At 51.3% G+C, this 26,295-nt stretch overlaps 1 protein-coding gene across 6 annotated transcripts in view; it reads right to left on the bottom strand.

The window, feature by feature from the left end:
• Window positions 1-208: 208 nt before the first annotated feature.
• Window positions 209-26,295, bottom strand: part of SLCO2B1 (solute carrier organic anion transporter family member 2B1) — a 52,413-nt gene continuing 26,326 nt past the window's right edge. For all 6 annotated transcript variants that reach the window (XM_070803904.1, XM_070803905.1, XM_070803908.1 and 3 more), the window contains 7 exons: window positions 16,388-16,490; window positions 11,936-12,293; window positions 9,564-9,729; window positions 4,744-4,907; window positions 3,531-3,595; window positions 3,066-3,186; window positions 209-2,057 (listed from right to left, as the gene is read on the bottom strand). In XM_070803904.1, the coding sequence (XP_070660005.1) occupies window positions 1,877-2,057; window positions 3,066-3,186; window positions 3,531-3,595; window positions 4,744-4,907; window positions 9,564-9,729; window positions 11,936-12,293; window positions 16,388-16,490 (1,158 nt within the window). In that variant the 3' untranslated portion in view covers window positions 209-1,876. The remainder of the gene's footprint in view (window positions 2,058-3,065; window positions 3,187-3,530; window positions 3,596-4,743; window positions 4,908-9,563; window positions 9,730-11,935; window positions 12,294-16,387; window positions 16,491-26,295) is intronic.

The following is a 26,295-nucleotide window of genomic DNA, read 5'->3' as shown; positions in this document are numbered from 1 at the left end:
GTGACCTTATTCCACTTCTGAAAATGTTACTAGAGGAAGTAGCCCAGCCAAAGAAAATGAGACCAGACTATACCGGGAGGGGAAGATGTAATATACAAGAAATAATGGTAAGCAATGAATCCAGTAAAACTTAAATCTAAATAACTGGAAATAATGTGGTTGCAAGCTGTAATGCAGTTTGTGAGAAAGATTTCTGTAATAGAAGAGACACTATGCAAGAACAAATTTATTGATAAGCTATATTTATGATTCCAGATTATTTCTGCAAAACGTGGGAAACAAGAGGGAAGGAGGCGGAATATGAACATAGAAACAGCCTCATCTTGTTGGATGAGACTTTTAAATTTCTGGCATTGAAAAAATACAGGCTCAGATATTTGTTAAACATTTAAAGCTGTCAAAGGTAGAATAAAAATGGGAATTAGAAAGTTTGTATCTCCCTCTTCTTTCATATAGAATAGCCCCAAAGCCCTGCCACTGAGAGCTGCACAGAAGGCAAGAGCTTCTGGCTAAACCCCCAGCTTCTCCCTTGGCCCTCAGCACAGGGCTGCACCTGGGCTGGGGAAGCTCCTGCTGATGACTCCCTGTCTCCTGTCTCCCAAGGTTGGGTATGGGTGGTGACAGAACGGGCTGGGAGCAGGTTGGGAAATTCTCTCCCTTTCCCAGGAAGATAATCAAGCCAGATAAGACCTGGCCAGAAAACCAGACAAGGCCTGACACAGACAAGGGCGTTTGTTCAGACCCAAGCAGCCCACAGACCCACTTATTACACAGAATCAGGCATTACTGTTCCCAGATCACAGGGCTGGGCATCACAAAGAACAGGTTCTTACGCCAACCCAGGCATCACCGAGAACCAGATGTTACCCCAATATGTGGGTGTCACAGAAGGAGACATTGTCTACACAATCCCAGCTGACACACTGAATCAGGCACTGGGGAGGAAATGGTGAAATTAAGATTCTCGTCACAGAAGTCACAGTGGTGGGCCCACGTCAAACATATGAAATCTTGGCAATACATGGATACCAGAGAGTCTATGATGAGTGGGTTTGGTCTTCGAAATTAGAAAATGCCCGAGAGTGGGGCCTGGATCCCCCTCACTACCAGGCAGAGAATAGGCCTCAGCCGGACTCTGACACCTTGAGGGTAAGCGCTGGGATTTCCTGAGTCCAGAGAGGAGGCTCCATGCTCAGCCAAGGCCCCTGCGGCCTTCACCAGGTTTCTGAAGGCCCTGCATAGCCTGGATGTCCTGAGTGTCTCGCCAATGCTCATGACTCTGCCTCCAGGGGGCGCCAAATAGACACATCTCAATAGAGGCTGTACTGGCCCCACGTTCAGGCTGAGTGGGGCTGGGGAGGAGACTCCTGAGTTGGATGTCCAGGCCACATAGATGGTCCAAGCTGGAAGACGCCTGAAAGCTGACAAGTTCATTTCCATCTGACCGAGATGAAGGCTAAGGCTCAGATGGAGGCTGAGGCTCCAGGTGAGCAGCAGAGAGGGGCCAGGACCCCAGTGTGTGGGGGAGCCTGGCCTACAATTGTCCACTTCTCCATCCTAGGGCCCTGGGGGGAAGATATGCGGTCCTTCCACCCAAGAAAGTCTGTTTTCAGGTCAGCCTGTGTGGCTGAGGGAGAAAGGCGGAAGACCCTCATGCTCCAGGAGGGGTCAACACAACAAACCCCCAAAGAACTCTTTGGCTCAGATGAACAAACACAGGCCCAGAGAGGGTCAATGGCTTGCTCAAAGCCACACAAGTTAGCGGAAGACTCACAATTGGAAAACAGGGTTCCCAATACCCAGTTCCAGGCAAAGGGCCCTGAGGAGGTACTCGCCGTGGCTGCTGCTCTTGGCTAGGCTGGGGCCCTGGGACAGCTCACACTCTGGATTCCTCAGGCTCCTTCTTTGCCTCTGATGCTAACAGCTGCTGCTGCAGGCCAGGGTTGGGTATGGTCGCCTTGGTCCTCTCTTCTTTGTCCTGCTGCCTTAAGATGGCCAAAATCAAGGCAAAGCAGGCCAGGGAGCCTGTCTTGAAGAAGAACTGGAGGCCGATGAACCTGGGAAAGAGTGAGGAACCCTTGAACTCAGGACCTCCCCATTCAAAGCCTGGATATGCTGGGGCTGGGAGCAGAGTCGGGTCAGCAATCATCACCCATTATGCAGTGGAGACATTGAGGCCTTGTCAGGGAGAGGCCTCCAGCCTCAGGGCAGTGGACCCTGTCACCATGGCTTTGGCTGGGGAGGCAGGGGAACTCCTGAAGTTGATCCTCATGGGAGTCCTTCCTTGGAAGGTGGGAAAGGATCTGGAAAGGGAGCCCTGGGTTGGGGGAGAAGCCTGGGCATCTCCTCTGTCCTGCCCTGACTGCCTCGTGGCCTAGGCTGGCCCTGCCTCGCTCTAGGTCTTTCTAAGGGCTCAAGGAGCCTGTTAGTTGCAACTCTGGATCACCTCGCCTGCCACAAGAGGATTCCTGCTTCTCTAATTCACCCCTCTTCTTTGAGTTTTCCTCCTCTAGGAAGCCCTCCTGGAACCATGCACTCCTCAGAGCTGGAAGTAAACAGCTCCCTGCTTCCAGATCTGCTAGTAAGTCCCTCTCCTTAACTGTCCATTGTACTCAGGGCCAGTAGCCTCTCTGCCTTCAGGTTCCTTTGGGCTCCCCATTATACAGATGGGAAGACTGAGTCCCAAAAAAGGTAGGTCTCACAATGAGGGAGACAGAGCTGGGCCTGGATCCTAGGCCTCCAGTGTCCTAGATAGAGCCATCTTCCTACTCCATGCCAACTTCCTGTCTTTCTCACCACTGCTTGACTTCCCTTAGTCTCCCCTCACTCAGCCCACCTTTGCTAGTTATCAGCTGTATGACTTTGGGCCACTTACTTAAATCTCATTATCTTCATCCATCCAAAGGGGAGACAATATCTAGCTGGCAGGCCTGGGGATTAGCACTGGAGAGAGCCCGTGTCACTTTGCAGGTGGGTGTCAGCAGACCTCCCCTCCCTGATGGGACCCCAAGAATATTTTTAGCAGTTTCCCTATAGCCCCCTGGCAATTGACTACCAGGTCTTACCGGTTTCGAAGGAGGTCATGGTCATAGTAGCGGCAGACGGCCTGACGCCCGCAGCTATGGGCCCAGTACACACAGGTGGTGTCGATGGCACTGCCGTGGATCACGGGGCTGGGCATCCAGGCTGAAGGAGGAGGTGCTCAGGGGACAGTGGAACCTTGGCATCCCTGTACCCCTCATCCCGCCCCGTCCCTGGCACTGAACCACTGGGGCTCTGAGCCACTGGGAGCCTCTTGGCCCATTAAGTCCTCAGCCTTCAAGCCCACCCCTCACCCTCGTATTGGATGCCATTTCCCTGATGGGCTCTTTAGCTGCTTGCGCACCCACATCCAGGGTACCTAGGTCAGATTTGGAGCCCCGTGGACCGGTGAAGCCTAAGGTCAGGGACTGGTTCCCACTCATCCCTGTGCCCCCCAGGCCTGGCACATAGCCGGTATCTGGACCAGTGGTCCCCAGCACGTTCTTTACCCAAAACTCTCATGAGCATGAACTGGATCCCCACAGCCAGAGTCTTGTCTTCTTTCTTCACTCCCCTAACAAGCAGGGAAAGAATCACATGAGGATTGAGAGGGCTCCAGCCTTCAAGGGCTTCTCACCATCCCCCTCTCTCCCACCACCCAACATCAGCCTGCCCCCAGTCTGAGGTCCTTGGTGGGTAGGGCACAGGCTCCACACTCCCTTCAACCTACAGAGCCTGGTCCTACTATACCCACTGACCATCAGGGCCCTATGCTGACCTACCTGTGCGTCACAGCACCCCTCTCTTCCCAGCCCCTGCTCCCACCAAATTCTCCCCTTCCTTCTACACTTGGCAAAACTTGGAGCTGGGCAGTCAGACACATGGTTTAACTTCCCTGATCACTAAGATACCTCAGCCTGGGTGGCCCTGGTGACCACTGGCTCCTCTTCTTAGTAATCCCAGAGTGCTCGCTATGGCTCAGTTATTCTCTAGTGTGCCCCCCTCCCCATGTCACCGCCATGTTGTAGCTATAGCATTATGCCCATTTTACAGATAAAGAGACTGACAGATATTTAGACAAGTTGAATGACTTGGCCAAGATCCCACAGCTGATGGGTGTTAGGAGTCAGAATTTGTGCAGCAGACTGACTGCATTAACTCCTCTTAGGCTGCCTGCTGGGGCATCTGATTCTTCTATTTTCGCTCTTGCAGCCAGTCTGATTTATGGATCTACATGCCTTCTAATATTGTAAGGCATGCCTCTTCTAATTTTCTAGAAAAGACATAGGGAATAACATAATCCCAGCATAATGAAAATTTGGAAATATCCTGCTCTGAGGTCCTCTTATTCCAGCCCCCACCTCAGGAGGTGCTGACTCTGGCCTCAAGCGACAATTTGTCGGTCCCAGCAGGTATCCTCAGGACAATGGCTAGGAAGATCTTGGACCAAGAGGGAATGCACAGCACAGGCTGGGTCCCCAGTGGGCACTTAATCCCCTCAACACTTGCTCCTGACTTTCTCTGAGCTTCAGTTCTCCTATCTATAAGATGGGGAGAAAACTTCATCTCAGCAGTTGCCATGAGGATGATGGTATGACAGCCTGATCTGCTGCAGGGGCCCAGGACACCGGCTTCCTCAAACCCCTCCCTCCGGATTCTCTGTCCCGCCTGTGGTTAAGGACCTCTTGGTGTCCCCCAGTTCAGGCACTCCCCTGCTTTCACCTTAGGATGAGCATGAAGGAGGGTGTGTGGGTGACACTCGCCAGCGCAGCACCCAGGCTGACCAGGATCATGAAGGGAAGCACCAGGTGGCCGCAGGCCGAGTCGCAGGAGCCGGCTGGCACGGGGCCGCCCCCCGCCACGCAGCTGCAGTTGGTGTAGAAGACCTAGGGTGGGGAGGAGGGGAGAAGAGCCTTCAGGAACCTCTAAGGACAAGCAGCTGGCCAAGGGCACGAGGCTCCGGGAGGCGTGTGAGAGAGCCACGGACACCAACGACAGCAAACTGGGGCAGAGCTGGCTGGATGCTGGGACTTCTGACCCACTGGCTGAGTCAGGATTGCTTGAGCGCCAGACAGTATCTGGACACAGGCTGTCTGCACACAGGTGGGCTGAAGCTATGGGGAGAGGGCGGCATGGAGAAGAGAAAAGGGAGAAAGAACCAGAAGAGAGTCACCCCCAACACAGCACACAGACACACACATGCACGTGTATGTGCTCACACTCTCACACACATACATTTAATCACACACTCACTACCTGTACACACACATACCTTCACACATACTGACACTCACACCCCACACACATGCTCATGCACTTATACACACTCACACACCACATACGCTCACTCATTTTTTTCACCTGGCAATGTCAGAATGTTTGAAATTCCTGATGGTCTGTACAAATACTAAAGCAGCAAAGAGTATTTGGGGGAAAGGAACTGAGATTTTCCAGTTCATGTCCCCCTTTCTGCCTTCCTGAGGTCTTCCCAGGCACTGGATGCTAGAGTGGATCCTCAAGGAGAGATTCAAGTCCAGGATGGAGAGAGAGGCAGACATCACAGGGGGAGTCTTGGATCAGCAGGTAAGGGAGGACCAAGGAAGGCTTCACCAAAGAGAGGTGTTGGGTTTGGGTCTTGAGGAATGAATAGGAGTTTGCCAAGAGGAAAACTTGAGTAGAAGGAGTGCCAAATGTAAAATTACAGCAGCATGAAAGAAGCCAGAACATCTTTCCTTGCATGTATGTGAGGGCAGAGGGGAGGCCCCCAGGGTGCGGGGACGCTGTGTGCTGGGGCCACACTGTGAAGAGCCTTGGACACAAAAGGGAACCGACTGCTGTCTCCAGAAGAGGGTGGGCCAGGTGCCCTGTCAGCCATCCTGCTGAGTGATTTAAAACACTTGATAAAACATTGAAAGCAATGTTCCGAAAGTATCCATAGGCTGGAAAAAAGGAAAAATTCCTCAGGTTCAGAACTAAGTGAGGCGAACCCAGGGAGGCGAGCAGAGTCCTGACACAGGTTTTGGTTGGCAGGGTGTTTGCAGAACCCTGTGCGATGGAACACAGCTTTCCGGGGTTTGGGGGCTGCAGGGCCAGAGGACGAGCCCCGGCCCTCCCTCCAGCCAGGTGAAAAGCCAAATAGGAGACTCCTGGAAAACTGGGACCCCACCAAAGGCTGAAGAATGAGGAAAAGCAGACTGCTTTCTAAAGTGCAAGGAAGTGTCTTCAGGCTGGTGTGGGGAGCATTTGATTCCATCCTTCATTCCCACCCCCAGGTGGCCTGGAAAAGCCCCAGGTCTTTCAGAATTGGTCTATACCACCTCAGGCGCCTGAAGGGGGCAAAGCTGAGCCAAGAAGACCTGGCATTGCTCCTCTGCCCTGTAGATCAGTTTCCCAACCAGTGTGTCCCAGAGGCCCTCGGCCTCGGCCAAGAGACAGGTGAGCAGGGATGCCAGCGGCCCTCGGGATGACCTGGCGAGCTCCGGTCAGAGAGAACCCTCTGGGCCTTTCACCTCCAGCTGTGGCAGCTGTAGACTCTTCCTAGTGTGGAAAGGGCTGGGAAGCCGTGACGTGGATGCCCAGAGCCACAGGGAGACTTTAAGCATGGGAGAGACAAGGCCTGATAGCACACAAGCTGCTCTGCTGATTCGAGGGTGGACCTGACCCAGGAGGCAGGTGAAGAGGCAGGAGGGAGGGAGAGTGGGATAGAGAAATGGGTTCTGATTCGAGAGATACTGCTTTGGCCAGAATGTTCATTCGGGTGTTTTCCAAACATACATCATATGGGAAAACCTGAACGAACCTTTTGGCCAACCCTGTATTTAGGAGGTGGAATTAGGGCAAGGTGAGACACACACACACACACAGAAACAGAGAGAGGAGAGATTGGAGACCTAGGATTCCAGCTTGGGTGACTGGGTGTTCCATCCATTGCACGACAAGGCTATGCTGGCCATATATGGGCCCCCCTGAGCACACACCATTTGGACCTTCACTACACTGAGCAACTCACTGGGTTGGAGATACAATAGAGGGACAGGTAAGTGGAGAAATATACCAAGGCCAGGTTACCGGACGTGAACAATCCTGTTCTGAGAGGCAGAACGCTGCTGGGAGGGATGAAAAAGCTACAAGCCTTTCTCTTGGGGTTTTCCCAGCCCTTTATTCATAATCATCTAGCTCCATGGCAGGAAGTTCTTCTTATGAATGGCTTCAGTCTCTCCAGCTGCTTCTGAGTCTCATCCCCTAGGGCCCCAGCCCCTGAGCCCTAGATGCTGCCAGCCATCCACATCTCCGTTTTTCCTCTGGTCCTTTACTCATTCATAAATGGTTACTGAGTGCAGCTGTGACGGACACTGACTGACTCATCCCTGGGCCGAGGAGTTCAAGTCGGCCTGAGGAGGCAGGCTCATCAAGGGACAATTCCAGGACTGCCCTGGCAGTCCAGAGTGACCCCTGGTCCAGGAGGATTCCACATGCCACGGTGTGTCTGGTGCCACAGCTACAGAAGCCCACGCACTCTAGAGCCTGTGCTCTGCAACAAGAGAGGCCACTGTAATGAGAAAGCTGCACGCTGCGACTAGAGAAAGCCCGTGTGCAGCACCGAAGACCCAGCACAACCAAAAATCAATCAATCAATCAATTTTAAAAAGAGAAACAATTCCAGGCCCATGTGACAGTTTCTGAGTGTCAACCAGGACTCAGCTGCACCCTCCCCCAAATGCCATGCCTAACACCACCTCTGAGGGTGCTCTGGAGAGGGAGCTGGGCTCGGAGGCCACAGCCCTTGGTTCTAGTACTAGCTCTGGCATTAAAACTTTGGGCAATGCCTTGTCCTTTCCTGGGCCTCCATTTCCCATCTGTATAATGGGCATGACAGAAATGTGTATCACCGCATCCGTAAAATTTCTCAGGCTGAGTGCTTCTCATGGATCATGTCATGTGGCTCTTCACTTAATAAATATATCTAGATGAAGAATTCTGTACAGTGCCTGGTGTATAGCAGGCACTCAATACTCTCACCCCCACTTCGCAGAGCAGGAAACTGAGGCACAGATTAAACCATTTGCTGAAGGTAACAGAGCCAGCTGGAAGCAGAGCAGGGGTCTGAACCAGATAGCCTGGCCTCAGTGCTCACAGCCCCATATCTGCAGGAGTTCACAGTCACCTCCAGGATCCTGCCCCAGCCGCCAGGGCCTGGGGACCTCTAGAAAGGGTCTCAGGGAGATCAAACAAGGTCAGGACAGTGAGTGCTAGGACTCTTGAAAAGGCTTTGATTGTGACTATTCCAAATGCAAACTATACATAGCTCGGGAGGCGCCTGGCTGGCTTCTGAAGTACCATCAACCAGGTGCTTCCCTCCATGCCAGCCTGTGAGGCCCAGGTCCCTCCCCACTGGGGTCTTGGGCTTAGAGGCTGCTGCCCAGCAGGGGTTCTGCATGATGTGGGTGGGACTCTGGAGAAAGGGAGGTACTGTCATAACAACCAGCCTGACACTACCCGTCCCACCACGCACACACACTATATTCCAGCCTGGGGACCTGAGGAAGGTGAGTATTGTCCCCATTTGTCCTTCGGGCGCAATGAGGAGAGAGCAGGGGAGGAGCCACTGGTCCTGGTGATCTTTCTCAGGTTCCCATAGAATGCACTGCCGTTGGTTATGCTGCCCACTCCTCCCCTCCTCTCCCCAACACCCCACCCCTGGGAGCTCCTTGAGAGCAGGGCCCCTTGGCTCTGGGTCTGTCCTTAGCCCCCAGCACAGGACCTGGCGCAAAGGTGGGGCTCCACAAAGGTTTGTTGACTGAGTGATTGACTAATGGAATGGGCTCATTGCTCCAGCCTCCCCCTCACCTCCCTGCCTCCTGGTCTGCATTCTACTCACCTTCCTCCACACTATGGCCTCAAATGTGATCAAACACAGGTCTGACCTCCCCTGCTCAAAACCCATCCAAGTCTCCCCACTGCTCTCCAGATAAAGTCTCTACTCATGGCCCTTCCCTATTCGAGGCTCTTCCTTGTCTGAGCCTTGCTTTCCCTCCATGAAATCCTAGGCTTCTGCTCTAACTGTATGTGCATATGTGTGTATGCGTGCCTACATGCCGTGTGCTGGGCCCTCCCTGCCGGGAAAGCCTTCCCTAGTTTGCCTGCTCACCCTTGAAGATCCAGCACAAATGCCACATCCCATGAAGCCTTCTGGGACCCTCCCAGGTGGGCTACATCTCCTTCCATCATTGATTGTCCTTGTGGGGACCGCTTCTGTCTGTCACGACCCCTGGAATTCCTGAGTTACTTCCTTCACACCTCCCCTGCCTGGACAGCTGGGACCAGATCTGATTCACCTCTGCACTCGGGGCCCTGGCACAAGACTGGCAATGAAGACTTATTGAAAGAATAATATTCTGTATCTGCCAACAGAAGGAGAAGACAGCTGATAAACAGAAGAGCCAGAGAATGAGGATATTCAGAGGTGGAGGGTGTGACAGGCACACAGAGACAGAGAGAGCAGAACCTATGAGAGGCGGGGGGCAGCCGGAGGCCTGACCCACCTGGCTTTTGTCTGGAGCCTCCTGGACTACCCGGCTTCTGCAGCCTGCATGGCAGGGCGTGATGTATTCCACACGGGAGCTGGAGTCACAGACAGGGTTAAAGTCGTCTGAGGGACAGGAACAGGACTCCATGCAGCCTGGAAATAGCTCCAGGCCAGGCTGGGCGCTGGTGGGAGAGAAGGCCGGCATGGTTGGTCTGGTTCTCCCTCCCTCAGGCCAGGCTACTTCGCTCCTGCAACCTCCCCTGAGAGCCACGGTCAGATTTCAGCTCTGCACAGAGGTTTCTACCGTCAGAGTTGTTCTGTGACATGCAGTGGTAAGCCCCTCACCAAGGAAGCTGCAAGAGGCCTCCAACAGGAGAAATGGAAGGCATGGTGTGGGCCAGAGGCTCCGAGACCCCTTTCAGCCCCAAGATCTTACAAGTCGTTGAGCTGCTTCTGTGACCATCTCTGTTCCTCAGTGACCCTCTTTTTAGGGGACATAAGATAAATTCTTCCCAGAATTTAGTCTCAGATGAAAAGTACCTTTATCTCAATGAGCTGGATTGCTTCCTTTTCTGATAAAATTAGAACTATAGGTGTGGGGTCCGGTCAGGGTACCTGAGTAGCTGTGAGGTCTCCCACCTGTTCCTGCCTCTCTCTGGCCTCAGTGTCTCTGCCACCTCTGCGGATTCCCTCTCCCTATTGCCATCCTGCAGTCTCACGACCTCCCTCTCACTCTCACTCCCCTGTTCACTGCCCAGGGCATGTCTTGGTTCCATCTGACTCCCTTTGAGGGTCTGTTCCCAAGTCTCAGGAGATCCCTTGCTCTACTCTGGCCAGGGCCAGGCACACGGGGACAGGAGATCAGAAGGGAGGGGATTCCTGGCTATCATCATCTGTGAAATGGGGATAATGGTAGGACTTCTCCCGGAGATCCCACAAGGGTTCAGTGAGATGGAATATGGGAGCGTCTGAGCGCATGGAAGATCCTCAGTTCTTGGCAGCTGCGGATACCATTAGTTATGATGGAATATGAGAGTGAAAGTGAAAGTCGCTCAGTCGTGTCCAACTCTTTGTGATCCCATGGACTATACAATCCATGGAATTCTCCAGGCCAGAATACTGGAGTGGATAGACTTTCCCTTCTCCTGGGGATGTTCCTAACCCGGGGCTCCCACATTGCAGGCTGATTCTTTACCAGCTGAGCCACAAGGGAAGCCCATGATGGAGTATGAGAAATTCTCAATTTGTTCAGTTGGTCCCTAAAGGCTTCTTCAATGAATTAGAACCCAAAGCTCAGTGAGTAAATTGCAAGAATATAGAGGAGAATCTGGGTCAGATGAAATGTCGGGTCAAGGTGAGAGACTTCAGAAGAAGAGACAAATGGGGCCTGTGAGGTAGGCTGACTTTTCCCCATTTGCTTTAAAAATAAAAACTGTGGTAAAATATTCATTTACTTTTTAATCTAAAAATGATTAAAAGGGCCTGGCTCCCTCCTCTGACCAGAGGCTTCATGAGGGCCTGGTTGAAGCCCCTCTTCCATGCCCGGAAGGAGGCTCTTCAGACCTTGGAGAAGAGAAGGGATGAGGAAAGAGGGGAGAGGTCGACGAGCTGGGACCTGGGACAGGGTGGGCAAGAGCTGAGCATATCTGCACTGAGCCTCGCCCACAGCCACACAGAAGGAGCCCCAGGTGTGGAGAGTTGGCACGGGGATGGAGGGAGGAGACGCCAAGGGGAGGAGTGAACAGAGCACGTTGGGGGATGTTAGCTGGGTGTTGTGCCAGCCTGAGCCTGTTGTGGCTTCCCAGGAAAAATGCAATCATTCTGGAGAAGAGGCATCAATGGAACTTCCAACATCCTCTCCAAGATGGTTCCCAAGGGGAGAGAGTCTGTGTCCACGGGGTTTAGGGGGCAGAAGGGGAAGGGAGAGGTATCAGAGGCTTTCCTCCTGGAGGGTAGAGGTGCTGCCCCTCACATCTGGGGAAAAAGACTGGTACTTTAGGGTCACAGGACAACAGAATTTTAGCTCCCAGTCTCTAAGGACCAAGAATCTCCAAGGTCTCCAGTCCAACTCCCTCCCAGGGCATATGTCCCCTGGGCAGCGTTCCTGAGAAGGGCCTTCTTACATGTGCCATGCCCTGCCTCAGCCTCCAGCCCTTCCCAGACCTGAGCTGTCCTGCCCACAAGTTCCACCCCTACCTGGTGGTGACTGACACCTTCACTGAGCCTTCGAGGGAGAAGTCCCACTGCTCACAGCGAGCCAAGCGGGGAGAGGTGGGGAGATGTGAGGTGGGGGCTACTCCACTGATCTGGCCTTTTCTGGGCCACCCCCCTCCTATGCCCCTGGCACCCTCCTCCAGCTTATGCTCACCGGCTCTCAAACATACTCACCCAGGCTGGTGGCTGATGCCTGCAATCTGATGGGAAGAGCAGCCCATGAAGAAGAGGGGGGTGCTGAGGACCAGGCAGCACAGTGCACTCAGCAGGCAGAGGGTGCCACAGTGCACAGGGCCCAGGCGGAGGCGCTTGACCAGGATGCCCCCGACCACGATGCCCACGATGGCCAGCGGGATGGTGAGGCAGCCTATGAGCAGGTTGGCGTAGGACGCTGTGACGGAGAACTGGCGCTCCAGGAACTTGGGCAGGAAGGTGGCCATGCCCGCCGCCATGGATGACATGCACACCTGGGACAGGACCACCAGCAGAAAGATGGGGTGGCGCAGCGTCCTCAGCAGCACCCTGGGGAAGACTGTCGGGGTGAGCGGGGGGACGGTCAGGGTGGGCTGGCCATGCCACACGTTTCCGTCCCATCCTGCCCTGTTCAGCTTGTTCCGTGTCTTCCATCCTGTCTCGTCCCATTTAATTCTATTGCATTGAGTTTCATCCCATGACATTCCATTTACTTCTGTTTCATCTTTGAAGTTTGGTTGCATTTCATTCCATTGAGTTAGACTGCGTTTTAATCAACTACATTTCTTTCCAATTCATTTCCACTCAAGATGCAATTCCATGTAGTCTGCTTCTAAATTATCCTGTTTGATTCTCATTCAGCTAGTCCCATCTCATTTCTTCTCTTCTATTATCCATCTCATTTCCTCTGTTCCACTGTCCATCTCATTCCCCCCACTCAGTCCTTTCTAGCCTGTCCTGCAATAGCTCTTTCCAAGGTAACCCAGGCCTCTGTCTTCCCTTCTGTGTCTCCAACATGGGACAGCACCCACTGCCTTGATTTCCCCATTCCTAGTTTATGTTTCTCCACAGCACTTTACCTTACATAGTAAACACTTCACTCATTTAACCATTTTATTGTCACCCAGTCAGAATGTAAGCATCATCAGAGCAGGGATTTTTATCTATTATGTCAATTGCTGAATCTCCAGAGCCCAGGCTATAGTAGGCACTCAATAAATATTTATAGAATGAATGAGAAAGTGAGTGCACATACAGACTCAAGGTGATCAAACAGCAAAATGTTAGGGTGGAAACTAAAATCTTCAGAGAAGGTGAAAACTGAGCAGGCCTGGTGCTTGGCAGCTTACTGGAGGCAGAGGCAGGGCCTGAAGAAGGGGAGGATTTGGAGTGGGGGAGTCCTCCAGGGGAGAAGTCAGGGCAAAAGCCCAGAGCCAAGAACAGAAGGGATGGCTCTCCCCTCTCCTGTCACCTCCTAAACCAATGCCTATGTACAGATATCCTCACTGCAAGTCGACACATTGAGTCAGTCCCAAGGTCTGGGCTTCAGGGCCTTCATCAGCTGGGCCACCCAAGGTGATGCCCAAGAAGGCTTTGTGTGACCTCTCTCCACTGACAACAGAAGAGAAAGACATGTTTCTGCCCTCAGAAGGCAAGATGAAGTTAGAGACACAAGGCGTGAAGGAGACAGGAGAAAAGGCCTTTCTAAGAAGAGGCATCAGGGTATCAGGGACTTCCCTGGAGGTTCAGTGGTTAAGACACCACATTTCCATTGCAGGGGGCATGTATTCGATCCCTGGTCAGGGAACTAAGATCCTGCATGCAGCATAGTGGCCAAAAAAAAAAAAAAGGAAAAAAAATCCTGATTCATACCAATAGGTCATTCTACAGGATTATATCTAAAATAATAAACACTATTTATTGAAAAAGAAAAAAGAAAAGAGGCATCAGAGACGCAAACTACTTGCCAGGCTGGGCTGAGGGGAGAGATGGACATGGGCTCCTCTGGGCTGAATCTGGGGTGGGGGGTCCCTTCTGTTCCTGCAGCAGCAGGGCCAGTGTCCCTGTCATGGGAAGTTTCTGTTTGTCTTCAGAGCATGGGGAGAGCCAAGCCAGCTGATTCCCTAGCACCCTGGCCTGGCCAAGAACACTTCTCCTTGGGCGCCAGAGCATAAAAACAAAGAGTCTAGGCAGGGTGTAGCTGGGAGAGCTGGGGCTGTGGAATTCCCCCTCCTTCGTGTCCCAGGCCTCCTCCTGTCCGAGTCCCTGGCCACACACGCAGCACATCCAGCCGGCACTTGGAGTGGGGAAGATGTGACACCGGGCGTTCACCCCAGCCAGCTGCTCCATTTCCTCCCTCCTTGAACTGCCCTGGCCAGGAGTAGCCTGGGCTTGGTCCAAGACATACACGTAACCTCATGGTACAGGTAGGGCCAGGAGTGGGGCAGGGACTGGCCCAAGTTCATCTAGGAAGGTCTGAATCAGGCCAGGAGTTGCTGGGGGTTTCCTGACTCCTGGTGTCAGGGTCATTTCCCCTCTGTGCCCCAACTCCCACCCCAGCCTACATTCCTAGGCCTCTGGATGCCTGACTTCAGAGGGAGGGCTCCATCTCATGGATTGCTTCCATCCCATTCTCCTGGGCTGATCAATGCAGTGCAGTTCCTTTCTATTCTCTATCTCCCTTCATCATCTTCAATTGTCCCTAGGACAGATGGAAAATTTCTGGAGGGCAGGGTTATGCCTATAGCTTAGATAAGGGATACCTGAAGGGGAATTCCAGGGCTGTCTCTAGCTCAGAGACTTTAGCTAGACAGGTGCTTCCCTTGGCTCATCACAATGTCTCCTCCCCTTGGACAAGCCAGGGCTTCTCACCACTTAGAGACTGTGTCTCCCTTATCAGACAGGAGAACCTCCTCCAGCACAGAAGCAGGTCTCCTCCATTAGCCAAGGCAAGTTCTCCCCTGAAGTCCCATTCAGGGACTAGGTATCCTCTATCAGACAGGGACTTAGTCTCCCCACCAAACAGCGCCTCTCCCAGCTCAGGGACTCTCTCTGCCTCTCCCTCTCCCAGTCCCAGGTTGTCAAGGCCAAACCTTAGGATCAGACTGGCCTCCCTGGAGCTCAGCAGGAAGCCGAGAAGCCAGCCTGTGCCAACCCTGTCTTGGTCTCTCCTAGGATCATGTAGGAGCTTGAAACCATCAGAGATAATCTGGCCCAGGACACCCACTCTAGGATCCAATTTCTGCGACTGGCCTCAGCTTTCTTCAGGGCTGACGCCAAAGCAATGATTAATAGGCTCTTCCATGGAGCAGGGCACTGGGGCCTTCCAGCAGCTGAGGGTGACCTCAGGTTAGGCAGTCTAAGCCCCTGCTTCTAGGTCCAGCCTCACAGGTTCCAGGCCTTTCTTTCCCTAGGAATAGAGGACAACCAGGCTACTGGTACCCTAACATCAAATCCTAGGGCACCAGGGGATAGGTGGCTGATATCCTAATATCAAATCTGAGGACACCAGGGGCTAGATTACTAGTACCCCAACATCAAATCCTAGGAAACGTTCCCCAAGAAACTCTCCCCTAATTAACTTCTTAATGCAAAAGTCCTTGGGGATGGGGGGTGGTTTAAGCAAACCCTGTGGTTATCACCCTCCTAAACCACAGGCCACTCAATTTACTGTCCTGAGATATGGTCAGAATAATAACAGCAGAGCAGAAATGATAATTGAAAAAATAATTGTACCTTATATAAGCATAGCTTTTTAATAGTATGTAAAGGACCTTCCATTTATCATCCCATTTGAGTCTCCTAACAGTCCTTGAGAGAGGCAGAGCAAGGATTACTGACCCAGTCTTTTAGATGAGGAAACTCTGGTTAGGGGATGAAAGTAACTTCTAAAAGATCGTACACTGGGCAGTGCCAGGGGTGGGCCTCTAAACCACCCCTTCTTCTGAGTTGCCATCCTGTGCCCTACAAGATCCTGATGCACAGCAGGCTCTGGGTTTGCAGGATCAGACTCTTTAGATAGGATGACGTGGCCACAGCATGGACCCTGGTTACTGATCAATTTAGCTCAAAGTCTCAGGGTCAGAGTGACATGGATTTCACCCCTCACTGTACAGATGGAGAAACTGAGGCCCAGAGAGGAGGAGCAAGGACCCAAGATGAAAGTCTAGATTTCTGGACTTCAGCCCAGAGTTCCTTTCACCCATGCTACAGCCAAAGACTTTAATAATAAAAAAAAAAATTACTGAGAGCCTCCTGTTTGCAGGCTCTGTAGTGGGAGGAGAAAAAGGGTCACAGATGAGCCATCACAAGCCAGACCCTCAGGAGCTCACTGTTTGGTAGAAGGGTTGGACAGCACAGATCTGAGCTGATACAGGAGCCCTGAGAGTTCAGAGAGCTGACAGCAGGGAGAGCCAGGCTGAGGGATGGAGAGAATGGCTTGACTTAGAGGTACAAGGAAGCTTTTAATAGATAGTGATAAAAAATGATGTTCTAGGCAAAAGGGATCCTATGAGCAAAGTCTTACAAGAAATGTATGGTGCTTATGAGGGGCCTGTAGATATGGAAGATGAATCAAGAAAGGCAGACAGGGGGCTCGGTTCTGTACAGTCTCACCTGCCCCTCTGGCCCCACCTCTGGCCTCAGCTCACTTACCTTTGATAAACTGGATCACAGTCAGGTCTGGGGCAATCTGAGCTAGGTTGTCTTTCTTCTCTGGGGAGTCTGCAGGGCTCTGCTCAGAAGAGGAATCCTCACCCTGGGAAGACACACGGCCGTGGGCAGTCAATTAGATGCCCAACATTCTGCTCAGAAGTGCTGTGGGCGAGGGAAGGGAGCTCTGGGGGAGGAGAGGACGAGGGGTCTGTCACTGCCAGCAGCGTCCCATTTGTTCTTGGCCCCGTAGATACTTAGCAAGTGGTTTTTGAAAAGTGGATGAAATTCCAACGGCTGAACTTTGTCATCACCATTATTAACATCATAATAACCAAAGTTCCTGCAACCACCACCGTCATTATTTTCATCATCTTAAATATCACCCCTGTTCATATCACCAATTTCACCACCAATGAACAACCAAGATTGGCCTTACTATTGTTGTTGTCTCTGGGAAGGTCACCAAGCACCTGCACAATCTCACAATCACTGCCATCATCCTGTCACTTGACCCTTCACATCACCAGCAACAACGTCATTATCAGAATCACTAATGTCATTATCACTGTCTCTCCCGTCATTGTTATCCCCACCACTGTCTTCACCACAACCAGCAGCATCACCAGCTTCTATAAAAGGTTATCACTGCACTATCTTGAGTTTTATATCACTCATGGCTGCCATCACTCAGAGAGTCACCACGAGCAGGTGCCTCCAGGGCTTGTCCTGTTGCATCCTGTCTGCAGCAACAGGAAGGGATCTGGGTTGGGGGAGGCAAGAGGCAACAGCCCCCTTATCCTCTTGGAGGAGTCAGACCACAGCCAGAGGGGATTGCTCAGCCCCTGGACCATACTGCGAGGAAGCTCACAGCTACCCTGGGGCGTGCTCTGCCATGTGGGAAAGGATGGCTTCTGTGCAACTCCTGAGAAAAAGGTCTTCAATCCCAGAAAAGAGATTGGGGTGATACAACTGCAGTCTTCTGACTGCACCAAGGAGGGAAGGATAAAATGTTAAATAACGGTTAGTGGTTATTAAGCACTTACTATCACCCCAGTGCTGTTCCAATAACACGACTGTTAACTCATTGAAACCCCACAGCAACTTTCTTAAGAACAGTATAATCCCTGTTTTTCAGGGGAATAAAACTGGGACACAGAGAGATGAAGTAATTTGCCCGGTCACACAGCTAGTAAGTGGTCTGGCTAGGACCTGAATCCAGATGGCTTGACTCCAGGGCCTGTGTGCATTTGGTCAGTTCACCCTAAAGGCAGGAGGGAATCAATGCTCTGAGCGACCCAGCACTGAGTGCTGCGTTGTCTACCCGCCCTGCTCTAATACAACAATGCTTTCATACAGGTACTATTACTGTGCACATCTTTATATGAGTAACTAAGTCTTAGAGAAGTTGCTACTGGCACAGGGTCATTCAAATATAAGTGATCTAGTGAAGTCTGATTTTACTACATTAAAAAAAATTTTTTTTAATTTATTTTTTTGGTTGCACTGAGTCTTCGTTGTTGCTCCCTGGCTTTCTTGAGTTGTGGAGAACAGGGGCCACTCTTCATTGTAGCGCTTGGGTTTTTCGTTGCAGTGGTTTCTCTTGTTGTAGAGCACAGGCTCTAGGAGCATGAACTTCAGCAGTTGCAGCTCATGGGCTGAGTAGTTGTGGCACACAGGCTTAGTTGCTCCGTGGCACGTGGAATCTTCCGGACCTTGCATCGAACCCGTGTCCCTTCATTGGAGGGTGGATTCTTATCCACTGTACCACCAGGGAAGTCCTGATTTTACTACGTTTTTATGTGCAGTCTGAGACGAGGATTAGAAGCAACAAGTTCCATGGAAGAAGACTGAAGCCCAGTGTGACAAGCAGTTTGGACAAGGCTGTCTTGGGAGGAAGTGAGTTCCCCATAACTAGGACCATGCTAGCACAAGCTGGCTTCCCCTGGTCTGGAGTGCTATCCACCCTGGGGAAGGGTGGGTTGGGCTGGAGAGTCCATCTGGGGTCTCAGTTCTGCCTCTTTTCTCCCCATAAAGCCTCTGTGAGCCCCCTGTAAGCTTCATCCTCTGGCTGGTATATGACACCTTCTCTTTTGTTGCCCATCTTTTTTGCTAAGGAGCAAATGTGGGATTTCCCCACATTTTAGAACCTCCATGAGGGCTCCCACGCCAGGAGTGCCCTGTTCCAAGCCTCCTCCACCTTGCTTCCAGGTGTTGACTGGCTTAAGCCTAGCCTCGCCCGGGTAAGGAAATTTATTCCAAAATCAGTTCAAGTGTGTTTGTTCCCCTGTGGGCTTCTTCCTTCCTCCTCTCTACTTCTATCCCAGCAGGTACTGGGCTCTGGATTCTCTGACCTCAGGGGAGGTTTGTGGCAGGGCAAAAAGTCATGGCTGCAAGATTCTCTCCCTTCTGGCTTTTGTTTCCAAAGCCTGACTCCATCGAGATTACACTGAGAGTTGTGGAGAGTGTGAGGTGAGAGGGAGGCCCCTGAGCAGTCTGTGGGTTCCCTGAGCAGCAGAAAGCCACATAGCCTCTGTGACAGTGCCCAAAGAAGCAGTTCACTTCAAAGGGGCAGGCTGCAGACTGACTGAAAGAGGCTGAGTTCCCATGTTCCCACCCACATGGAGCTCCTCAGTCCCAAACAGGTTAAGGGGGACCACATGGGCCATGGGGAATTGAGGCTGATGCCTGCTGGGGGTGCGGTGGTGGTGAGGATGGGACCTCCCTGGTGCCTGGATATCCTGTAAGACCTTAGGACATTTGCTTTACCTTGGTGGGAGAGCCCTGAGAAAGGCTGAGGTTGACTTTCCTGCTGAGCCAGCAGGATGGGCCTTCAGAGTAGAAGTTAAGTTGATTTTCAGAGGAAACCAGGAATAATCTACCTTATAGACACTTAGAGTCTGAGTCAAACCTTGTTTGGTGTCTCTCCTCTGAGCTCTGCAAGAGCAGGGACCACGTTTACCTCCTTCCCTGTTGAAACCCTGGTGCCTAGCACGAGGCCTGGAGCCAAACGGTGGCATCTGAGGAACATCTATGGAAAGAAGGAGTGCAAGAGATGGCTCCAACGGGCAGTGGGTACAGGCAACACCAGGCTCTTGGAAGAAATGCGAGAACATCAACAGGAGATGCTATTGTGTTGGCAGAAGCTTGAAGCTATCTGAGATGCTATCTCCCAGGCTATAGTCCTCCTTTTGCTCCAAATAAAACTTAACTCACAACTCTTGCGTTGTGCTTTTTTTTTTTTCCAGTCGACAGTAACTTGCACAACATCACCCAACTAGCACGGGACAGAACTAAGATTTAGCTTAAGCCTGCCTGAGTTAAAAACACACATCTGATCCACCAAGCCTGTGAATCAGAGATCTGGTGCAGGGCTGGCAGAATTAGAAAGCACCATTGTGGGAGGATGTGAAGGGGCCTGAAATCTGAGTCTTATTTTTCTGGATGAGGCACTGTGGGTCTGTTATTCATTTGCGTCTCAGAGCTGTGCTGTCTAACACACCAGCCACCAGCTTCATGTGGCCACTGAGCACTGGAACTGTGACTAGTCCAAACTGAGATGGGCCAGAGTGTAAAGTACACATTGCATTTCAAAGACTCAATATGAAAAAAACGAATGGAAAATATCTCACAATTAGTTTTTTATACTTATGGTAAAATGGAAATATTTTAAATATAGCAGATTAAAGAAAATATTTTATTAAAATTAATTTCTTTTACTTTTGAATGTGGCTACTAGACCATTTGGGCTTCCCAGATGGCTCAGCAGTAAAATATGCGCCTGCCAATACAGGGTTTGATCTCTGGGTCAGGAAGATCCCCTGGAGAAGGAAAAGGCAACCCTCTCCAGTATTCTTGCCTGGGAAATTCCATGGACAAAGGAGCCTGGGCAAGTGACAGTCCATGGAGTCACAAAGAGTGGGACATGACTTAGCAACTAAATAACAACTAGACCATTTAGAACGATGTTTGTGACTCATGTTGATATTTCTTTTGGACATGCTCTCTTAAGGAGAATTAGAAACTCTCCTTACTTCATTCTCAGGCCTAGCCTAGCTAGGGAAGTTCCTGGGTCCCAGAGGGAGAGGGTACCGCCCCAGGAATGGGAGTTTCTCTTAAGGAGAATTAGAAACTCTCCTTACTCCATTCTCAGGCCTAGCCTAGCTAGGGAAGTTCCTGGGTCCCAGAGGGAGAGGGTACCGCCCCAGGAATGGGAGTAAGGAGGGTGGGGATAGATTGATTTCTTCCCAATCTTCGTATTGGGGGTGGGGCAGGCCCATCCTTCAGACACGCAGCATCTTGTGAGTTCCTTGCCTGGGGTTCCTTGACCCCAAGTAAACAGTAAAAGCCGCAGTGACATCTGCTGCGACATGTGCACACCCTCTGTGGTCTACACTGCACTTTCACATCCACCCTGTCATTTAATTCCCACAACAGTCTGATGGAGGGATTATTATTGCACCTACTTCACAGAAGAGGAAACTGAGGGCCTCCCCCAAAAGGGCATGTGTCACCAGGGAGTAATTGGCAGAGCAGTCTCCGTTACCACCCCCAGCACCATCTTGCCCTCTGGGGTTTGGAGACAGGAGGGGAGGGACAGGAGGGGCTGGGGGGGGTGGTCCGGAGGGCATCCAGGGAGAGGTGAGGTCTGGGATCGGATCGACAGGAAGGGAGAGGTTATTTGAAGCAGAGGTGTAGTACTAGCAGAAGGGTGATGGCGGGAAGAGAGGGGCGTGGGAGGTGGGGGAACCACCCTGATGGTGGCTAAGAGCCTCTCAGGACCATGGTGAGAGTATCACCACAGAAAAGCACCCCATCAACCTCTATTTGTTACAAGAAATGGCCAGACACAAAAACCTGCCAGGTTTAACACTGAACCACCATTTCTTTTGAAATACTCACAAACTACTCTTTTTTCCCCTCCATAGGTTGTCAAATATATCTGGAAACCAATTAGAGATTCTCCCCCACTTCCACAGAAACAATTTTAATAGAATGCTTGCCAATCAGAAATTGTCTCAGTATTCTTTATACTCTTTAAAACTTACTTTTCTAACACCTTTGATCCTCTCAAGAAATGAATGTAACAGCAGATGGGTTCACTTGTCAAGTTTATGAATAAACAGTCACTGTTGGCTTTGGGGGAAAGAAAAGAACCTCTCAGGGCAAGAGTGGGGCGGTTCAGAGGGCCAGGCTGAGGGATTTGGGCTTTCTTCTGTGGGTACTGGGAACACTGACCTCCAGTCCCTGTCTCTGTGGCCTTCAGAAGTTCCGCCTCCCTCCCCACATTTGTTTCTGAGGACTCCTGACTAAGAGCGGGCTCCAGAAACAGGAATCATCGAGCCTTTGCTCAGAGCAGGCTTCAGAGATTGACACATGTGGGCTGTGGTTTGCCCAGGTCAGCAGGTCTGGGATCTGGTCCGAACTTCCCCTCTTGGGCTGTGTGCTGACTGCTGCAGCCCGCAGGAGTGGGGACGCTGTGTGTGGTCCAGCACGTGGGAGAACCCGCTGCCTGCGGGGCCTGCAGAGGCCAGGAGCTGTCCTCGGAGGAAGCTGGGTTCCTCGAAGGCGCTGGGCCAGGACTGTGACCCCAGCCCCGTGGAGCCAGTGCTGACCCTAGTGGGTGATGTGGAACTCTCTGCCAGCCCTCAGCTGCCATCACACGTGGTCATGGGAAGCAGCCACAGGATGGCTGCTCAACTTGTACACACACAGACACACACACATGCACACACAAACATACACATACAAACTCGCGTGCGCACACATACACATGCATACACACATGCTTTAATCAGACAAGTTGCACTTTTCCATGTTTTTATACCAGTCCTTTGAGTGAGATATAAATTGAGAAAGGGGTTCTACTGCAAAAAACAGTTTTTAAAAACACTGGTACAGTCCAATACCACCAAGTTTTAGAGGAGGAGACTGAGTATCCTCTGCTGCTGCTGCTGCTGCTGCTGCTAAGTCGCTTCAGTCGTGTCCGACTCTGTGCAACTCCATGGACTGCAGCCTACCAGGCTTCTCCGTCCATGGGATTCTCCAGGCAAGAACACTGGAGTGGGTTGCCATTTCCTTCTCCAATGCATGAAAGTGGAAAGTGAAAGTAAAGTCGCTCAGTTGTATCTGACTCTTAGCGACCCCATGGACTGCAGCCTACCAGGCCCCTCCATCCATGGGATTTTCCGGGCAACAGTACTGGAGTGGGATGCCATTGCCTTCTCCTGAGTATCCTCTAGGGTTTTCTATTCAACTTCTTATCTCCCACAGGAGGGAGATGGTGTTTTCTAGCAGAGTTCCTGGGCATCTAAGATTCTATGGGGCGAGGGGTGGGGGAGGAGGGTGGTGTGCTCCCAGCTCTCTTACATCCATGAGTTTCTTGCAACTGATCGTGTCTCTTTTCCTTGTGGCTACCAGAAAGCTCAGGACCAAGTGAGTGTTTCAATAATAGCATCTAAATTCGTCTCTGTTTCTCTCTCATTCTGATAACCTTTTGCTGTTATTTCTATCTTTCTGTGTCTTGGTCTTGATTGAGTGACTCAGCACAGGCCCTGAGACAGCTTTTCTGAGCCTGAATCCCAGCTCCACCTTTTACTAGCAATTCTACTAGGTTATTTTGTCTCTCTGCAACTCAGACCCTCGGGTGCAAAACAGGGGTAAAAACTGAACCTATTTCATAGGTAAGTTACAGGGATTAAACGGGCTAATTAATACAAAGGGCGTAGAACAGAGTAGGCAATACAAGTTGGCCTATTTCCCACTCTCTTACCAGTATTGTACAGGTATTTGGTGTGAGTAGCCTTTAAACCTTTTATGGAATATAGTGGAAGTAGGATATAGAAAAGCATCTAAGAAGAATAGCAGAAAAAAAGTCATTTTTCCTTTTAAGAGCTGGCCTGATCCATGCTAAGAACAAGCACTCCTGTTTACTGAGACTGCAGGCTAGGTATTGAACCACCCACCTCACAACCTCATCTCATTTCCTTTTACAACCCCCTCCACACGGATGTAGATGGTCTGGTTATTCCCATTTTACAGATTTCAGATTAGTAAGTGACAGAGTTAGAATTCACATGCAGGCTGGGATGGTGCAGACAAAGCTGCTGCTGGCCTTCCTGCCTGCCACAGAGGGCGGCCTTAGACTCAGACACCAAGGAAATGCTTGTATGTTGCATCCTGGGCCAGATCAGCTAGAGTCAGCTCCCTTCTTTAGTCTCAGTCTCCTCCTCTATCATTTGGCGGTGTTGGACTATGCTGGTGTTTTAAAAAAATTTTTTTTTAATTGGTTAAAAGTGGTTTTTGCAATAGAACCCCCTTCTCAATTTATATCTCACCCAAAAGACTGGTATAAAAACATCAAAAAGTAGAACTTGTCTGATTAAAGTGTGTGAGTATAACGGAGGAAGGTCCTTGGCCCTGCTGGGGAACCCCTCTCTTCAGTCTCCCTGTGGTGGCAACCTTGGGGTCCTATGGGGTGCAGTTTAAAAGCCACAGAGCAGATCACCCCAAGGGACTTTCCATACCCAATGACTGAGGAAGCTTGGATCAGTATCGTGCCGGGGAGAAGAAGCCTGTCTTCAGCCCTTTGGGGTCAAGCCCTGACCTTTCACAGACTGGTGCGGGGGGAAGTGCTGCTGGCCAAGCTCTGGACACAATCTTGACCCAAACCCTCTGTCTGTAAGATGCAGTGACGGCTGAGCTGGATGAGGTGGGGTGAGGATGCAGTCACAAGAGCTGGGTCACTTGGGAAGGGGAAGGGCTCCTAAACCAACTGGGAGGGATCTGGAGGCAGTGCCAGCTAAGGAGAGACATTGGGTACAGGGAAGACCATGTCACCTGGCACCTAGCAGGGGCTGCAAGAGGGAGCACAGAGTCTTAGGCCAAAACTGTAGCTACTTGGAAAAGTGAATTTGGGGAGTCACACATCATTTGAGGCCTAGAATCTTAAAGCAATAGAACACAAATACTTGAGAGCCTACAACTAGTATAAACTTAGAACTTTAAAACCAGATAGTATAGAATCCCAGACTCTGGGAGATACCCTAAAATAATAGACATGGAGACTCCTGGGAAAGAGAGGCAAGTGGTGCTCAGAGGGTGCGGACCTGCAGTCCCCAGGGGATCTGATTTCAGTCCCTGGCCCAGGACCAAGGGCAGCTCAGAAGAGCCAAAGGGCCTGGAGAGCAAAGAGGGCTGCTGGCTGAATGGGATCCTATGGCCACTGCCCATATGGGGCCAGATGACCTGCTAGGATGCACTTAGGAAACCTCTTTACTACATGGGCGCTGCAGAGCCATCTGCCAGGAGCCCCGAGCCTTTGACAGGACCTTAGTAACTGGCTAATTGAAGACAGGGAAGCAGAGACCTGAGAGAGGTGAGGCCTACCCTAGTTCCCTTCTAGAAAGATGTCTGCGTAGCCACCCAAGCTCTCAGGTCACAGACATACGGACAGAGCCAAAGGGAGGGAAGCTGAGCTCCTGACGCTCCTGTACGGGTATGGCCTCCCCCACCCCCGACCTCATAGTCTTCTCTGTGGAGACTGTTCATCCCCTACCCCCTGGCAGAGAACTCTGTCATTCAGACCTCAGCTGTGTTTCAGTCATCTTCCATCTCTCGCACCTGGCCTGCTGTCACGACCTGAGAGCTCCCTGGGGCAGGGGCTGTGGGACTTTCTTTCACACTCTCCCCCTGTGAAAGTACTCATGTTACTATTAAACCTCCCAGAGCTAGCAGACTTTGTTCAGTCTTCTGCCTATTGCACGGACAGAGAGACTGAGGCCAGAGACCTTCTCTGGGTCACACAATCCTATTACCTACCACCATCTCCTGCTGCTGCTGCTGCTAAGTCGTTTCAGTCGTGTCCGACTCTGTGCGACCCCATAGACAGCAGCCCACCAGGCTCCTCTGTCCATGGGATTCTCCAGGCAAGAACACTGGAGTGGGTTGCCATTTCCTCCTCCAATGCATGAAAGTGAAAAGTCATCCTGGATACCAGTAAAAGCTGCATTTACTTCTGGGAAGGTATTTAGAGAACCCCTGTGAGGGGGTGCTTGAAGGGACTTCAGAAATAGCCTCCCCCTTGACCCTTCATTTTCTCTTGCCTGTTTCTACTCTCTGCAAAAGATACTCTACCATGTCAAAACACTTGGACTTTCACCTAATTGGGCCCTTCCTCATGGTCCGTCCACCTCATCAGTGGCCTGAGCACACTGGGCCAGCCCAAGCAACTGCAAGCCGAGGCAGCCTCAGCAGGCGGGGGAACAGTTCCTCCCACTTCAATATTTATTACCTGAAAGCTGCTGGAAGCAGATCATCATGTTCTCGGCCTTCGGTTCTTTTTTCAGAACCTCTCACCCCCTTCCCTCACCACTCCCCATCCCCCATGTGCTGACGAATGAATCCAGACAGTCAGACAGGTTCACAGCCTAGGAGCCAGGGTTTCAAGGCATCACAGGGACATAGCTCTTAAAATGAGAATCTCTGCATCACAGCAGCTTTGACTCAAGGAATCGTGTGTTCTCAGAATCCAAGACACACAAGACATTGCTTCAGGAATGTAAACCCAGTGTCTTACACAATAGAACAGAATGGGGAAGTGACTTGCTCAAGGTCACATGACTGAGCAAGGACACATGACTGAGCCCAGCCTAGCCTAGTCTCTCCCTTGCTTCTTCCACCTATTCCACCCCAGGCCCAAGTAGCACTTCTCTGTTCAGATTTAGTACCCAACTTGGAGATTACCCATAACTGGTAACCAGTCCCTTCCCTTCTTCTGTGATCATCCTGCTTCTAAGAACTCTTCTGCAAGTTCCAGGAATTCCATCTCATTCATATTTTGGCCCGAGCTAGACAGAAGCGGGAAGGACCATCTGTGGTTCCAAGCTGTCTTCTTCCTTTCCCTGAAACTG

This window comes from Bos indicus, chromosome 15 (assembly GCF_029378745.1).
Source record: "Bos indicus isolate NIAB-ARS_2022 breed Sahiwal x Tharparkar chromosome 15, NIAB-ARS_B.indTharparkar_mat_pri_1.0, whole genome shotgun sequence".
Taxonomy (NCBI): Eukaryota; Metazoa; Chordata; class Mammalia; order Artiodactyla; family Bovidae; genus Bos; species Bos indicus.
Note: the sequence above shows the minus strand (reverse complement) of the source record. Positions and strands in the feature narration are given on the sequence as shown.